The following is a 14,015-nucleotide window of genomic DNA, read 5'->3' on the forward strand; positions in this document are numbered from 1 at the left end:
CACGTGATGGTCTAGCACAAGCCACGTAGGATGGTCGCTGCTGCTGCGCTACCGTGCTTCCGACGACCAACGGAGTATTAATTCAAACTTGATGGAACCCGCTGAGGAGAAAAAAGGAATACGTGCAGGCTCCAGCAAGCGAGGTACCGAAAAAACACACGGCTGCGGATGCACCTTCGCTGCCCGCACACACAGCAAATCACGACAGTCACATAGCGAAATATAAGTATGGGATGTGCATGGCACCGCGATAGAAAGAGTGGCCTACACCCACTGCCTCTTCGTCAAAAAGTACTCCGTCAACCGCGCCTCCGGCGTACCAGGTTCTGGCTGCCAATTGTAGCCCCAGCGCGCGCGCGGCGGCAGTGAAATCAAGATGGACTCGGTGCGACCGCCAGACTGAAGGCCGAACTTCGTGCCGCGGTCAATCACCAGGTTGAACTCCGCGTACCGTCCGCGGCGGAACTCTTGGAACTCCACCTGCTGTTCCGTGTATGGTGTGTTCTTGCGCCGGTTCACAATTGGGATGTACGCATCCATGTAGCCCTTGCCCACTGCCTGCACAAATTCGAAGCATTTCTCAAACGGCCACTCGTTCAGGTCATCAAAAAAGAGGCCGCCGATACCACGGGCCTCGTTTCGGTAAGGGATGAAGAAGTATTCGTCACACCACCCCTTGAAGCGCGCGTACACGTCAGCGCCAAAGGGCTTGCAGAGGTCCTGTGCAACTTGGTGGAAGTCGCGGCAGTCTTCCTCCACAGCATAGTACGGCGTGAGGTCGAAGCCGCCACCGAACCACCACACCGGCTCCTTGCCTTCCCTCTCGGCAACAAACAGACGCACATTCGCGTGCGATGTGGGGACATGGGGGTTCTTTGGATGGATAACAAGCGAGACTCCCATCGCCTCGAAGTTGCAACCAGCTATGTCCGGGTGCCGCTCTGTCGAAGACATTGGCAGCCCTTTCCCGTACACGTGTGAAAAGTTCACGCCTCCCTTTTCGATCACAGCACCGTCCACCATGACGCGCGTGCGGCCGCCACCGCCGCCCTCGCGTGTCCACTTATCTTCCACAAATGTTGCCTGTCCGTCCTCCGCCTCGAGAGCTTCACAGATGTCATCCTGAAGCTTCAGGAGAAAGTCTTTTACAGCTTCGACTGCAAGCGACATTTCTAGAGACAATAGTTTTCTGGGCCACGCGTGGGGGTGATAAGCTAACACTACAGTGATGGAGAAGCGCGCTCCTGTCTCTTTTCGACTTGTCCTGAGCCAACGATGCAACAAGGACGAAAAAAAAGGCTCATGAGAGAGCGAGTGCTTCACCGTGAGAGATGATAAGAGGGCAAACAGAAAAAAGAACAGTAGCAGCGGGCACACACTGTCACAGCGCAAGGCAGTTGAAAACACTTGTCAACAACACAAAAACTGCCAAGACCACAAAAAGAGCTGGAAGACGCAACTGTGACACTTCAGCTGTGCTGCACAAGGCTCTTGCCTGACATCGTATAAAATCAGATGCTACATACACTGAGGGATGCCAGCTTTTTTTTCCATGAGGTGTTGACGCCCGCGTAACATTTTATCCTTTCGAGAACTGTCGGATGCGCCTTTTTGTGTCGAACACAAGCGAAGAGGGTTTTCGTTGCTGTTGCCTTCTCTTCGCATGTTTCATTCGCCGTACAAGATGAAGTAGACACCACCCCACCCGGCCTGTAGCACGCCCCACTGGCTGCTGCAAAGCAACCGTAGGCACGCCCTACATCAGTGCACCAACCCAGTCATCTCAACAAGGCCTCTTTCTCAAACTCTACCCACCAGCCGCCTTGCAGATCCACACTTGGCGCATCCCTATCAGGACGGCTAAGGATTCTTACCGCGGTGGGCAGTCTGACAGCCGGGTGCAATAGGTTCGGGTTGCATTGGCCCGTCGTCCATCATCTGGATGGCACAAGCCCGTTCACTGTCATAGGTCGCTTCGATACTACGCCATGCACGATCTGACCGCCGACATCCATAGCGCTACATCGCTCTCATCTTCCCCACGTCGTAAGTGCGTGACCCTGACACCACCAGAAGAGGTTTCGCATTCGCAGGGATAGAAACGCTGCATGCCTTTCACACAGAATACGCACCGGACACTGAAGCCACCTCGAGGTGTCTGCCTTCGCCAGCACAGAACTGAAAGCCCATGAATGAGCACGCTTCATCCGCGTTTTGCAGCGATTATACGGATTCCAACAATGACAGCCGCTGACATGCCAACTATCGCGAGCAAGCAGTGCGCACCGCTGCCACTTCTGAGAATGCCGTCAGGCTTCTCGACGGTGTTCGCCTTCGGTCGCGGTGGCACTGCCAAAGGTAGAGCTGCGAAGTCAGACGCAAACCGTCGAACAGCAGCCCAATCAGTGTACACGATTTCTTTGGTCGAATCCGTTTCTCCCCCTGTCACCTTCATAATGAATTGAATCAGGACCCGATCAAAAAAGTTGTAGCGAGGGTACCACAACGCGCCTGCAAAGACACCGACAAGTTGAGGAGACCACGATGATTGATTGAGAAACTTGCGGGTGTAAACGTTAGTCGTAGCGGTGTTCTTGTCCAACTTGCGTGCTGTGAGATTGACGCTGAAGAAAGCCGACGGCATAGCACTAAGCTCACTGTGGTGCTGCTTCACGTAGTTGATAAAGGCAGCGCTAAAATGCCCGTAGCGAATGGACGCGCCAAGGAGAACCTTTTCGTAGTCTGCCAGCACGTAGCTGTTACCGTCCTTGATGTCGACAACATCGCACCGCACCTTTGTCTCGTCGGCGAGTTGCCTTGCTATTGTATCCATAATCGTTTTGGTATGTCCGTCTGTTGTAGAGTACAACATTAGGCACTTGGGGCTCTGTGACGCCATTGTGAACAGATCGAAGCTGAAAGCTGACAAAATTGCCTGAAGCGCCTCACTTCAAAAACAGGCAGCACCTCTGATTCAAGGCAACAACTCCGCAGATGGTGAAATTGTGAGAGCGACAGAATACATGCCAACACCTTGCTGTCTCTGATTTAGTGTTTTGCGTGAAACCAACTCCCACGATGAAAGCGAGGAAAAGCGATGAGTCCAAAGCATAGGCTACGTCTCAACAAGATCAGGAAAATGATCCGTCTTCGTCGTTGCAAACGTTCTTCAGCCGACGACCCTCAGCTGATACACATGCATCGCCTCTTCTGTGTAGCACAGTAGTACCGAATGCCACAGGTTCACAGTACGCTGTCTCAGGTGTTCCTTCTGTTACAACCATTTGTCTTTACAGAGTAGTCCCCTTCACGCTCACTCAAATGGCCTGGAAAAAAGGCGAAATAGAGAAAAAGGCCAAGAGAAACGTATGGGTTCTCAGAAACGGACAAAAAAGCTGTTTGATATAGAGAGAGCACTTCCATATCAGTAAATAAGGCCAGTCAAACATAGAAACAACTAAATGCGTTCGTTTTCTTCGGTATCATGCTCCTTTTGCGGTACAACATGAGGTGGACTCCACTCTACCCAGCCTGTCAAACACCAACCTATTGGTGCGCAACCGCCGTAGGCACAGGCGATACAGCAATGCACCGACTCCATCATCTCAGCACGGCCCCTGCCCCCAAATCTGCAGACCTCCCTCGTAGGCCCGCCATCGTGGTGCATCCCCGCCCGGGAGCAGCTCTCAGGCTCCCCGCCACACAAACAGTGAGTGCTGTGAAGAACGGGGAGTGGGATACGTTCGAGTCACGCGGCCGCTTCGGCTGTCATGTAGATGACGCGGGCGCGCGTTCACTGTTGCAGGTGGCTGCGATGCAACGCCATCCGGTACCTGGCGGCCGACATCAGTTGCACTGAACCGCTCTGACTTACCAATACCGTCAATGCTTCGTCCTAGCACCATGCACAGGTGTCCACCATCATGAAGGGAAGCACTGAAGAAATTCAAAAAAATGCTGCGACCCCAGAATCACTGAAAGGAAAGGGAGTGGCACGGAGAAAATATTTCGAAAGAAAAAAAAATTCAAACCTGAACGCGCTGTTCACACATTTTACTCTTCCTTCAGTGCTTGCGCATTTCCACTGCAGTTACAATCGAAGCGATTCCGAATGCGATGAGAAAGCGGTTCCAGCGCTTCGACTTATCATACTCCTTTTTCTGCTGACTTTCATCATCCTCTCCAGCCTTGCAGGATGACGCGGACTTGTAGGCTTCAGGGAAATGTTTGCCATCAACCAACCACTCATTCAGAATTACCGCCGCATCGACGGAGTGGTTCATCTTCTCAAAGTCCTTTGTGATGTCGCAGTCCTTATACCGCATCAGAATGCTGCTGCCACCTGGATGCATGCGAGTTGCAAACTCCAGCGGAACATCGTACTTGTTTCCGCGGTAATAAACGCGGATGGAGGAGGGCTCGGCAACATACTGCATGGTGTAATGTTTACAGGTTATGTTGGGTTTGTTGGTTGCACAACAGTTGGCTGACTTATAAAGTTGAAAACTGCCTACGCAGAAAGGAAAAGACAATCGCGTCGCTCATTGACCAATGGAGAACCAGATGAGAGTTGAATACAAAAAAGGAGAGATAGATGAGAGGCCGCAACGGGCACAAGAGCGGAACGCATCCACACGCCCATTTGCCCTGCGTTGTCGAGACAGCCACTGCGACGATACTCGGATCAGCTCTTGCTCCCAAGGCGTGTCGAATTCGCAGCCAGCATGTCGCCCTTTTCTGTTGTCTTTTCCTCATTTCAGGTCACATGGATCATGGTGCACGGGTGCGAGAGAAATGCACGCAGAGGTTGCGAGCCGTAAACGAGAAAGAAACGTACACAATGATTCCCGCTTACACAGAGCCCCGATAATTGCATGACTGATTACCATTCCCTTCGGCGCACCTCTATCGTGACAGAAGAATCGGTGATACAAAGGTGAAAAGACAAAGAGCTTGCGCGCCGCTTGCCCCCTATTTGAATTTGCTAGCTCGCCAAGACTACTTCCGATTGACTGGCCATATTGCAGAACAGGAGCGAAAAGCACGCGAAACAGAAAAGAAGCCCGGTTTCCAAGATGCGCTTGAACAAGATCAAGTGATCCAGTCAAAACTCTCTACCCCGAAATAGAGGCCGTCAGGTAGATTCCGTTAGGAAGAATTCAATCCGAATCCCTTGCGCAACGCGGTTATTGGCTGTCTGTCGCTGCGCTCGGAAACGGCGCTCAACCCATGCGACTTCAACGGTGCCTCACCCCCCCCCTGTTTTACAAGTTGCCTCGTATTTGTTTTCCACCAGCTGAGACAACCGTGCCCTTGCCTCCGCAAATCTTGCCGGGGGAGAGCGACAGGGAGGCGATAAACAGCGTAGCAGCTACGCACCAAAAAGTAGCGGCGGTCCGTTTTACCCCATGTGCAACAAGGAACTCTGACTGCAGTGCCAGTGCGGCGTCAGACGTGCACCGTTCCGGACGCACCGAGAAGCGTGGTGCTAGCCTGAGAGACACTGGCGCAGGATCAAGAAACTCATTTGAGCCTGTGTATCGGCCCTTTAGTGTTTTGCTTTGTTTCCTGCACCCACTCTTCGACCTCAGTGTCACTCTATTTTACTGTAGCGCTTTTTGTCTGAGCGCCAGAGCAGCCAGTAGCACCCTTCTTTGCTGCAGTTCATCTCCACACTTTTAACAGCAACAGCGGCAGGCAGCTTTCGCATGATAATTACTGAGGTTCCACAGAACGTAGCGGTGGAGACGCCACTCACCTTCCGCGTCGCGCAACATCCCTTCGGCAGCGTCTGCATAGCCTTCACCGCAGCCCAAAGAGCGAAACATCCAATGCTCACGTGATGCACCGGCGACGGTGCAGATTGCAGCTTGCCCCTCCGCCGACTGATGGCCCGCTCGTGCATATTGCAAGCTTCTGTGGCAACGACTGCCCTCTTGCCCCCATGGCTTCTCACCTCAGACGACTTGTTTACGCAGAGATGCGTAGGACCGGCACTTTCAACAAAGTCGCCGTACAGCTGCAAATGGGTGACGAAACAACAGTCATCACTTTGGACAGAGGGCACAGCGCCACGCTAGACCCATAACTCCTCTGCATCCCGTTGCCAGCGGTGCTCTGCGGGCACGTAATGCATGTCTACCTCGATCTCGTGAAAGGAGGTGGTGTATCGTGCTCGCTGCTCCTCTACCGTCACGCGTTGATGGGCGCCGCTCAGAGGTTGCATGTTTTTTCGTTGCGCACTCACGACAACGTTTTACTGCTCCGTTCGCCATTTGATGCCCTCTGGTACTGCGTTTCCCAACCTCTTTTCCGTCTGAGAGGCCTATGCAGCGCTTCGGGAGCTGCACCGGGATCCCTTTGATGTTGTCCATTTACCGCTCTGCTGCAGCCCACCACATCTTGAGGAAATTTCACACTCACAACAACATAGGATCCGTCGACGAGGTCCGCTTCGCCGTGGCTGCTCAGCTACCGTCTCTGGATATGGGTGCCAATAGTTGTTTGTATGTTGTCGACTTGTCGCGCTGCCGAGCGCTCGATGTGTACGGCATTTCCACTGTGTCGCTTCCCCGCGCTCTCTTTCTTGTTGAAGCCCCGTTGCTGCGGAGGGTCGGCGCTGTGTGGAGTGGGCTGCGCAACGTCCTCGCAGGCGCTTCATAAGGAACGCGGGAAAGTAGTGCTGTTCTGTGACGCCAGCTTTTGACCTCGCTCACTCCACCGCAGAGGGCACCTCATCTGCTCTGCATCGATGCTATGGGCGGCCGTTTGACCACCGTGGTCGGACTGGGCTGTTGACCGACGCTGGGAGAACTTCAACTGACAAACTGCGAAGGGCAGGCTCACTTCATGCACCCTTGCTGACGCACTACAGCCCCGTCATTTTAGTATATATCGGATAAAGGCGTGTGGAACGGAGTAGTGCTGCGAAATCGTTCTTTGCCCTAAGAACTGAATGCTTCGTGGCGCACAGAGCTGGTGGACCTGCCACTTCTCCGTGAGGTTTCCAATCCGAAACCTCTGGTGACCTGATTCAGCGAAGTGGAAGACACATCGGGTCTCAGCATCTACAATACTCTGCAACACCTGGATGATAGCCTATGTGATTCGCTTGTTTCGTTTTTCTCCGCCTAGGGTAGTGGCGTTTCATGCTCTGACGATCCAAGTCGATTCGGTGATCAATTTCACGGACCTTGAGGCAGCTCACCGAGGATACACGATTTGCGTTCGTGCTCACTTTTGCCAGTTGTTCCAGCAACTCTAAATTCGCTTCCTGTCGAATCGACTGCCCACGATCACTTTTCTCATTGATTTTCCTCGTGAAGCAGGGCTGTTGTTCGCTGCAGCGCATGTGTCTCGCCTGCATTCTGCACGGCTGTCTTTCAAGCTGTGAGTTTCGCAACCGCGTTTGCGATGCAGTCGCACTTCTCCCGTTTGTGTGTGGACTGGTCTCACATCACTCAGGGGATACATCATGCCACCCCAATGCGTTTGTTACGTGCTCGGTGTTGCCCCCTTTTTTCCTTTTCCGCAACGTTTGCTAATCAGGAAGATGGAAAAAAAACAACAACTACACAGGAATCAACCAAAAAGTTGCTCCACTGTCCTTACCATTCTTCTGTGTTGCTCACGATAACGCTTCCTGTTTTGCATTTTTCGCTGCGCTACTGTACGTCAGCGTAGGTTCCGCAGCTTTGCTGTGCTCTTTCCATTTTGCCGTGTACTGCATCGGAGGCCGTCTGCACATCGCGCACAACACGAAGAGGCCCAATTATCCTGGAGCTCACTGGCTCCAGATGCAGAGAAGGACGTACACTTCATTTGCTGCACGTGCGCAAAACAATTCACGAAGAGTCCCATGAAGATTACGTGCGATACGCGCTTCTGCAAGCGATGCGATGGCCATCCTGTACAGAAGACTCTCTAAGGTACTCGGTAGAGAGATAGCTATACATCGGGGCGTCGCACTGCAGCTAGCACGAACCTGTTGCTGTGAACGCTTGGGAAGTGCTGGGTTGTTAAGCTGCGGTCCGTTTTTCACCTGGACTTAACTCACTCTCTCAGTTTTATATTGGCCTTCGGTTGCGGGTGTTAACCTTCAGTGTGTTCGCTTTCAAGAGTTGTATTACTTTCCGTTCAGTCTCTATCGCAAATGAGCAATGCACTGGCGCGTTACAGCAACGCGTTTTTCTTTCCCTTCGCCGACCTCACTTCCACCATTTTTCTGTTTGCTCACTATGCCCTGCGTGTTCAAAGTCTAGATGCAAAAGCCCGGATCAGTTGCCTGCATCAGGAGAATTTCCCCTGTAACCACTCAGAATGTGAAAGAAGTCAGAGCGCAAGCGCCCCGATACCTCTTGGACGTGCGAGTTTAGCGACTTTCTGTGTAGGCATTGCATCGAGCTACTACACCGAGAAAAAGACAAAAGATGCCTTTGTGACATGCACCACGGATACTCTTCTGCGTCATTTTGCTCCTGATGTAGGGGGACACCTCAGTGCGTGGCACCGGTGCCCAGTGCCTTAGTCTATGTAGAAAGCCAGGCAGCTTTTCTATCCCAGCCAGTGCACAGCCACTTCTGGTGGTGACAGCATCAGGCACCTAGGGCGTGGTGATGTCAGAGCGATGTATCGCCACTAATGCAGGCGCTCAGATGGTGGATAGTGTTGCGTTGGCGTTGCCTGCGGCAGTGGACACGCCTGTGCCATTCGTCTGATGAGCAGAGCGTCAGCGTGACCTGAACACCACCCACCCGACTCTCAAACTGTCTGCTCGTGTGGGGGGTCTGAGTGCCACCGTGAGGGGGGGATGCACCACGAAGCGACCCGCGAGGCGGGTCGGTGGCGTTTGAGGCAGGGGCTGTACTGAGATGATTGCGTTGACGCGTTGCTGTCCCGCGTCTCCACGGATACTTTGCACCAGCTGACGGGGCTTGTGACATGGCCGGGTGGCGTGGCGTTCAACTCATGTCGTACCGCCGAATGGACACTTTGTTGAGGATCTCTCTTTGATGTATCAGTCACTTTCCCTCATCCTGTACCCCTTTCTCTTATACTTACCACACACGCCGAAAGGCTTCCTCAGCTTTCCCTCTCAGTCAGAAGAGTATCCACGCACGGCCGACACTCTATGCATTGCTAATAGCACCGCACCATTTCCGCACTTCCTGTTGCTGTCTCTCCACAGTAGCAAGCTGCGCAACTCCTGCCCACCACACGTGATTGATGCGTGGCGTTGATGGGAAGGGTGAGCCTGGCCGGGAGGGCGTCGAAGTGGACGCCGTTGCGGGTGTGGTCACTGAAGACTTGCGGAAAGACGGCGTAGTGGACAACCCGTCCATTTCACTCTCGCAGAATGAGCCCAGCGGTATCGAGGAGAGTGACCGCTACAAGCGCGACGCTGCGACTGTACACCGTCTGTTCAAGCGCACGATCATCCGCAACAGCGTCTTCCTGTGGCTGGTGGGCTTCATCAACAACTTCCACTACTGCCTCATCATGTCGGCTGCCGCAAGCCTTGCGGAGGGCTACGGCCTCAAGAAACTTGTCGCCCTTATCACGTGGGCGAACATCTTTTTCGGCATCTTCGCCCGCGTACTGAACATGTTCATTGCGACCCGTGTGTCGTACAATGTGCGCATCACGGCGATGGCTCTCTCCTCTTTGCTAGGCATCTTCTTTGTCAGCTTCGCGGCGCCGATCGGAGGATATAACAACGTGTCAGCGTTTGTTGTGATGCTGATTGGCGTTGTCCTGCTTGGCACTGCCTCGACCTATGGCGAGAGCGTGATGCTAACCTTCGTACAGCGCTACCCCGACTCGATTGTCGGGGCGTGGAGCAGCGGCACAGGCATCTCCGGCGTCGCCGCATCGCTCATCTTCTTGGGCCTCACCAGCGCCGGCTTGACGCAGCAGCAGACGTTCCTGGTGACCACACCTCTATGCATCATCTACTGGCTGTGCTTCATGTTAGGCATGGTCTCTCCGCGCAAGGTACTTGTCGCGACACGCACGAATGGGAACCGAGAGGATATCATTCTTTACTGCCCGGAGGGGGAGGAGGACGCGCACATCTGCCTGCTGCACGAAAGGGCGCTTGCTCGACACGACGTTGTCAGCGTGTCGGAGGACTACACGATCAAAATGGTCATGAACATCCGCGCCGTGTCATGGCACCAGTCGCCGGTCGTACACAAGCCCGAGCCCAGCGCTGAGGAGGGCGACGGCCTGTACTACCCGTGCTGCCGCGTTATATGCGGGTGCTGCTCGCCGAGCAACGGGCTGCGACGCTGGTGGCGCGACGTGGGCCCAGACCTGATCTTCATGCACAACACTATGGCCTGGTTCTTCTTCAACCTCGCTGTCGTGTATATTGCTGAGTACGCTGCGCAGCTGATGGCGCCGTTCAGCTTCTACTGTGAGCCGGAGTGGAAGGACAACTTCTGGGTGAAGAACTCGTACGTTGTGTGCCAGTTTTGCTACCAGCTCGGCGTGCTCATCTCGCGCAGCTCGCTGCTGATCGTCAAGATCCCGTATGTGGGCGTCATATCGATCATCCAGGTTGTCAACGCGGTGTGCTGGATTGTGCAGGCCAGAGTTATGTACATCAAGTCGAACACGAAAAGCCGACAGGTCGGCCTGTCCTTCATCCTGTTCGCATGGATGATCTTCATTGGGTTGATGGGCGGTGCCTCGTACGTGAACGTGTTGTACCTCATCCTGAAGCGGAGCACGACGTTGCGCGAGCGCGAAGAGCGCGAGGCCGTGGAAGCGTATCTCACAAGCAAGGCCCGCGACGTGAGTGGGCGCAGATATGCCGAGGACACTGAACTGAGGAAGAAGGCCGCCGACGAGCGCGCGGCACTCGTGGTAGCCAAACTGGAGGGCAAGCCCGTGAGCGAGATCATGCCCAAACCCTCGCAAAGTGATATCGCCAGCGCTGCACCACAGTCTCAGATTCTTGGGCTTGCCCTCACCCAAGAGGAGCGCGATGCTATAAAGGCTATTCACTGCAATCTCAACGACGTGTGGGCGGCCCGCCGTGAGATGGGCATGAACATCGGAGCCCTGTACGCGACTGTCGGCATCACGCTCGGCACTGTCGTCGACCTGATCTTCACAAACACGATGCTCAAGCACAGCAAGAGCTGCTAGCAGCTGATCCCCAAAAGTACGGCCGGCGAAGGGGAAAAGAAAACAATAGCAGCGCGGACGGCATCTGCGACTGCAGAAGCAAGGGGAGATGACGGGCTTGCGAAAGTGAGCAAGAGCTTTCATCGCAGCGAACGCACTGCAGATGCGGGGAGATTTCTACGCGTTTTTTTCCTCTTTGTTGACCGTAGTGGCTCTGCTCGTGCAGCACTCATTCGTACTAGTCCGTCGCCCATGACCTCTGAGGTTGCCTCTTCCCCAGAGCCCGTCGTACCCCATAGTGGGTAGCATCGCCGTCAAAGTTTTGTTTTCTTCCAACATTTCTTACGTCTTTTGTTCAGATGTGTGTGCTTGCGCTCAGTCGCCATCGGGTGCGATGGAAAGAAGGCCTCTTTTGTTGGATGGGGGTTTCCCTACCATGCTGCTGAGGAAGCACGATGCGCTCATGGCGAAGTTCGGCAGTGGCAGGGCCTTTCTCATGGGCACTGCGGTTCTCGCCAGCTGATCATCTGCACCTGCTGCAGGCGGCTCTCTCGAAAAAAGCTGTGGCGTATGCCCGCTCAAGCCTCCATCTCGTGACACATACACTTTTTCCGAATCCGACCTCTTTTTTTGCGGGCTGTTGCTCATAACCGCGCTCGCTTCTTGTGTGCGTCGTGACTTTTTGCTCTGTTGTTTCTTCACTTTGAGGCCCTCAGCTTTTCCAGGCACGCTCTCCGGCAATGAAGTCTGGACAGCCTACCACTTGCTTAGTCTCGGCTCGCTCGTTGTAGAACTCTGATAACCTGATTCGTAGAAACGATTCCTGCGCAGTCGGTGTGTAGCAGCGATCGGCATCCTTTCCTTCTTGGTCTCAGTAATACGAAAAGAGAGCGCCTGCTGGAAACAGCACGTCAGAGGCAAACATCACTGCGAGCAAACTTATCACGCTTAGTTCGACAAAACAGCCAAAAAATTGACCTTCGCTGTTTCCTTGCTCGGCTTCAGCTTATTCTCCTGAGCGCTTCCATTGGCGCTTTATTACTACTACCTCTCTTGGGCACACAGCATCTTGATGCTTACGCCCGCGTGCGCAGTCTAAGACTTGATTCAAGTATTCTACAGCTTCACACTTGACAGTTATGCCGGAACCCAGTAGATAATTGATAGGTTCTGTCTCCTTTTACCGCAGCGACAAAACAGACAACAGAACGCCACATGCATAAATGGACCAACGTGCCATTTGCTCTTTTCGCATTTTGTCTCAGCCTCGCATTCACCTATGCATGTGAATGGGCTACGCTCCTGGGGAGAGCCATGCACACAGGCGTAGGTGACTTTGTTTTGTGATTGTGAGTGTGGGGTCGAAAAGTACGCTTGAAACGGCAGGCAGGTGCCAGAGGTGTGCCTCATTGTGCACAAGAACTGACATGCGCCTCTATCCAGCTCCTTCATTCTGAAAAACCAATGCGTAGTGCACGTGTACTGTTTATCAGCACGTGATGTAGGCAAAAGCGAAACTGCATGATGTCTCTCCTTTTCTTGCTTGCTGTTCTCGTCAAACTGCTTCTCTGCCGTGTGTGATTTGTGATTCGCCGGAAAACCAATCTTCGACACGAAACAGACAGGGAGACCAACAGAGGCGTGCCTCATTTTCGCATAGCAGATGGACACTCACCGCATGCGCGCGCGTAACAGTGCCGCCCCGCACTACCAAGGCCCCTCCTTACTCACTGCTGAGGACGCACGAGCATCCTTGCACACGCCAAGAAAGTCTCCTGTTCCTCTGCCACAATGCACGCTGTACATGGGCGCACAGAATCTCCTTCCCCTTTCTCTCGTCCCCTCGTTTGCTTTTTCGTGTTGGCTCTGCTTTACACTGCACAGCACCGACCGTACACTGCACCCGGGGCGGCGTTGCTCACCTTGAGCACACGCAAGCTCCCGTTCATGATATTGAGCACGTGTGCAGCGCTCACCACGACGAGTCTTGCACGCCAAGAGCGGTATTGGAAACGATGGGCGGTGCCCCGCGCGCAGAAGTACTCGGCTTTACTCACGTCGCTAACCACCTCACCCCGGCCTCGGTATTGCTGAAACCGCTTCTCTGCCCGGAGCGGCTTGTCGCTATGGCGAGCTCAGAGGTGGCCTGCTCCTTGCATTGCCAAAGGAGGGAACGGATAGAGGGCATCGCCCAAACGGGTGAGAGACTGCGCGAGGTCGACAGTCATCCCCTCCTCCTCAAGCCACCAGACCACATTGTCCTTTGGCTCCGAAAATACAGCCTCTTCTTCCCAGTGTAATGTCTGGCTGCTCTGTGTCGAGTGCTCTGTTTGCTCCTGCGATGTTGGATGGCGACGGCTGTAGCATGTTTGCCAGTGACCCGCGTACGTGTGTACGCTCCAGGGTTACAGTTTGTTTCTCCACCGATTCGTTGCACCGCGACACCCTCTCCAGCTGAACGGGTGCGTGACGGTGTACTAGTGTACTGGTGTAGGGGTGTGCTACTGTACTGGTTAGGGTTAGGGTTAGGGTTAGGGTTAGGGTTAGGGTTAGGGTTAGGGTTAGGGTTAGGGTTAGGGTTAGGGTTAGGGTTAGGGTTTATATCTCCACTGATTCCTTGCACAGCGACACCCTCTCCACCTGGACGGGTGCGTGACGGTGTACTACTGTACTGGTGTACGGGTGTGCTACTGTACTGGTTAGGGTTAGGGTTAGGGTTAGGGTTAGGGTTAGGGTTTATATCTCCACTGATTCCTTGCACAGCGACACCCTCTCCACCTGGACGGGTGCGTGACGGTGTACTACTGTACTGGTGTACGGGTGTGCTACTGTACTGGTTAGGGTTAGGGTTAGGGTTAGGGTTAGGGTTAGGGTTAGGGTTT

At 53.9% G+C, this 14,015-nt stretch overlaps 4 protein-coding genes across 4 annotated transcripts; 1 reads left to right on the forward strand and 3 right to left on the reverse strand.

The window, feature by feature from the left end:
• Positions 1-264: 264 nt before the first annotated feature.
• LMJF_06_1270 (coproporphyrinogen III oxidase) lies at positions 265-1,170 on the reverse strand (the record flags this gene model as incomplete). Its single annotated transcript, XM_001680848.1, has 1 exon — positions 265-1,170. One exon carries the CDS (start codon positions 1,168-1,170, stop codon positions 265-267), a length of 906 nt encoding a protein of 301 aa, XP_001680900.1.
• Positions 1,171-2,203: 1,033 nt separating this feature from the next.
• On the reverse strand, positions 2,204-2,899 carry LMJF_06_1280 (protoporphyrinogen oxidase-like protein; the record flags this gene model as incomplete). The annotated part of the gene is made up of 1 exon (XM_001680849.1): positions 2,204-2,899. One exon carries the CDS (start codon positions 2,897-2,899, stop codon positions 2,204-2,206), a length of 696 nt encoding a protein of 231 aa, XP_001680901.1.
• A 1,165-nt stretch (positions 2,900-4,064) lies between these two features.
• On the reverse strand, positions 4,065-4,436 carry LMJF_06_1290 (hypothetical protein; the record flags this gene model as incomplete). Its single annotated transcript, XM_001680850.1, has 1 exon — positions 4,065-4,436. The coding sequence occupies one exon, from the start codon at positions 4,434-4,436 to the stop codon at positions 4,065-4,067; it is 372 nt and encodes a 123-aa protein (XP_001680902.1).
• Positions 4,437-9,225: 4,789 nt separating this feature from the next.
• Positions 9,226-11,154, forward strand: LMJF_06_1300 (conserved hypothetical protein; the record flags this gene model as incomplete). Its single annotated transcript, XM_001680851.1, has 1 exon — positions 9,226-11,154. One exon carries the CDS (start codon positions 9,226-9,228, stop codon positions 11,152-11,154), a length of 1,929 nt encoding a protein of 642 aa, XP_001680903.1.
• Positions 11,155-14,015: the final 2,861 nt, after the last annotated feature.

This window comes from Leishmania major, chromosome 6, assembly GCF_000002725.2.
Source record: "Leishmania major strain Friedlin complete genome, chromosome 6".
Taxonomy (NCBI): Eukaryota; Euglenozoa; class Kinetoplastea; order Trypanosomatida; family Trypanosomatidae; genus Leishmania; species Leishmania major.